At 45.3% G+C, this 1,993-nt stretch overlaps 1 protein-coding gene across 1 annotated transcript in view; it reads left to right on the forward strand.

The window, feature by feature from the left end:
* Positions 1 to 830, forward strand: part of LOC123520909 (endothelial cell-selective adhesion molecule-like) — a 4,038-nt gene extending 3,208 nt beyond the window's left edge. The window contains exon 2 of the mRNA XM_045283684.1: positions 302 to 830. Coding sequence (XP_045139619.1) covers positions 302 to 663 — 362 coding nt within the window. The 3' untranslated portion in view covers positions 664 to 830. The remainder of the gene's footprint in view (positions 1 to 301) is intronic.
* The last annotated feature ends 1,163 nt before the right edge of the window (positions 831 to 1,993 follow it).

Here is a 1,993-nt window from a genome sequence, read left to right on the forward strand (position 1 = left end):
CTAGGGAGTATGCTAGTGGAGTTCACAAGTACTAACTACCCTTCCTGCTGGCTTTCTTCCCCTCCTCTCTAGAAGTCTGCGTACTCTTTTTAGTACCCAGGGATCCCGGAGAAAAATTAATGATCCCAAAGTGATGCAAAGTACAACCCTAGGCCGTGGTCCCTGGGCAATCCCTGAGGCCTCCTTTTTCGGGACCTGGGGCGGTTCGTTCTTGTTCTGTGACTGTGTTGACCCACTCCTCCGGCTGAGGTGAGCTAGGAGCCAGCCTTCCTCACTCAAATCTCCTACATCTTTCCCCTAGCATCACCCTCAAGAGTCCAACTGAAGCTGCAGATGCCTGCAGGCCTGTCCACGTTGCAAGCGGTGGAGGGATCGGAGGTGGTGCTGCCCGTGTGGTATACCCTGAATGGGGAGTTGCCTTCATCTCAGCCTTGGGAGGTGCCTGTGGTGATCTGGTTCTTGGATCAGAAAGGGAAGCAAGCGGACCACGTGAGTGGCAAAACTGCAGCCCATAGAGGCTGTGGAGGAAAAGCTGGCAACAGAGCCGGGAGGAAAGACGGGGAGGGAAGACTTTCAGGGAAAAGCAAATGTCCTCAAAGCTTCCCTTTCTATTCAGATCTTGCAGGCTTCCTAAAATATTTTTCTTTACCCCAACTCTCCTGAGACAGCCAGCACATCGAACACAGAGGAAGCCGGGGGAGGTTTTACTTTATTATTGAGTGGTAGACGTTGGGAGGTTGAGGAAAGGGCAACATTCAAAGCTCTGCATTCATATTCTCTGTATTTTTAAAATCATTTTATTGGGGTCTCGTACAACTCATCACTATCCATACATGCATCCATTGTGTCAAGCACATTTGTACATTTGTTGCCATCATATTTTCAAAACATTTTCTTCCTACTAGAGCCCTTGATATCAGCTCCTCATTTTCCCCTCCCTCTCCCCCCTCCCTCTCTTATGAACCCTTGATAATTTATAAATTATTACTGTCATTTCATGTCTTACACTGATTGACGTCTCCCTTCACCCACTTTTCTGTTGACCATCCCCCTGGGAGGGGGTTATATGTAGATCATTGTGATCAGTTCTCCTTTCTCCCTCTACCTTCGCCTTCCCCTCCTTATACCGTTACTCTCAATATGGATCCTGAAGGGTTTATAGGTCCTGGGTTCCCTATGTCTTATCTGTATTTGTGTACATGCTCTGGTCTAGCCAGGTTTGTAAGGTAGAATTGGGGTCATGATAGTAGGGGGTGGGAGGGGAGCATTAAGAAACTAGAGGAAAGTTGTATGTTTCAATGGTGCTATACTGCACCCTGACTGGCTCATCTCTTCCTTGTGACTGTTCTGTAAGGAGATGTCCAATAGTCTCTAGATGGACTTTGGGTCTCCATTCCACACTGGTTCTCATTCACAATGATATGATTTTCTTGTTCTGGGTCTTTGATGCCTCATCCCTTATCCCATTGACACCTCATGATCAAACATGTAGACTTTGTTGCTTCTCAGCTTGATGGCTACTTGTTTTATCTTCAAGCCTTTAAGACTCCAGATGCTGTATCTTTTGATTGCCAGGCACCATCAGCTTTCTTCACCACATTTGCTTATGTACCCATTTTGTCTTCGGCTATCTTGTCGAGAAGGTAAGCATCACAGAATGCCGGATTGTTAGAACAAATTGTTCTTGCCTTGAGGGAGTACTTGACTAGGGGACCAATGTCCATCTGCTACCTTGATACTAAACCTATAAATACATGTACATAGATTTATTTTCTTATCATTATATATAAATATATTTACATATGTGTGTATCTGTATTTAGACCTCTTTAAATGCCCTTTACCTCCTAGTTCTTTCCTCTATTTCTCTTTATGTTCCACTTCTCCCACTATCATGTTAGGTGTTCATTCAGGCTTCAGTAATTCCTCTAGGTTACATTACCCTTGATCAAGCCCTACCACGTATCCTATGCCCTCCTCGCCATCGATTTTAG

This window comes from Echinops telfairi, unplaced genomic scaffold (assembly GCF_000313985.2).
Source record: "Echinops telfairi isolate 266 unplaced genomic scaffold, ASM31398v2 ScPeMD7_7465;HRSCAF=8503, whole genome shotgun sequence".
NCBI lineage: Eukaryota > Metazoa > Chordata > Mammalia > Afrosoricida > Tenrecidae > Echinops > Echinops telfairi.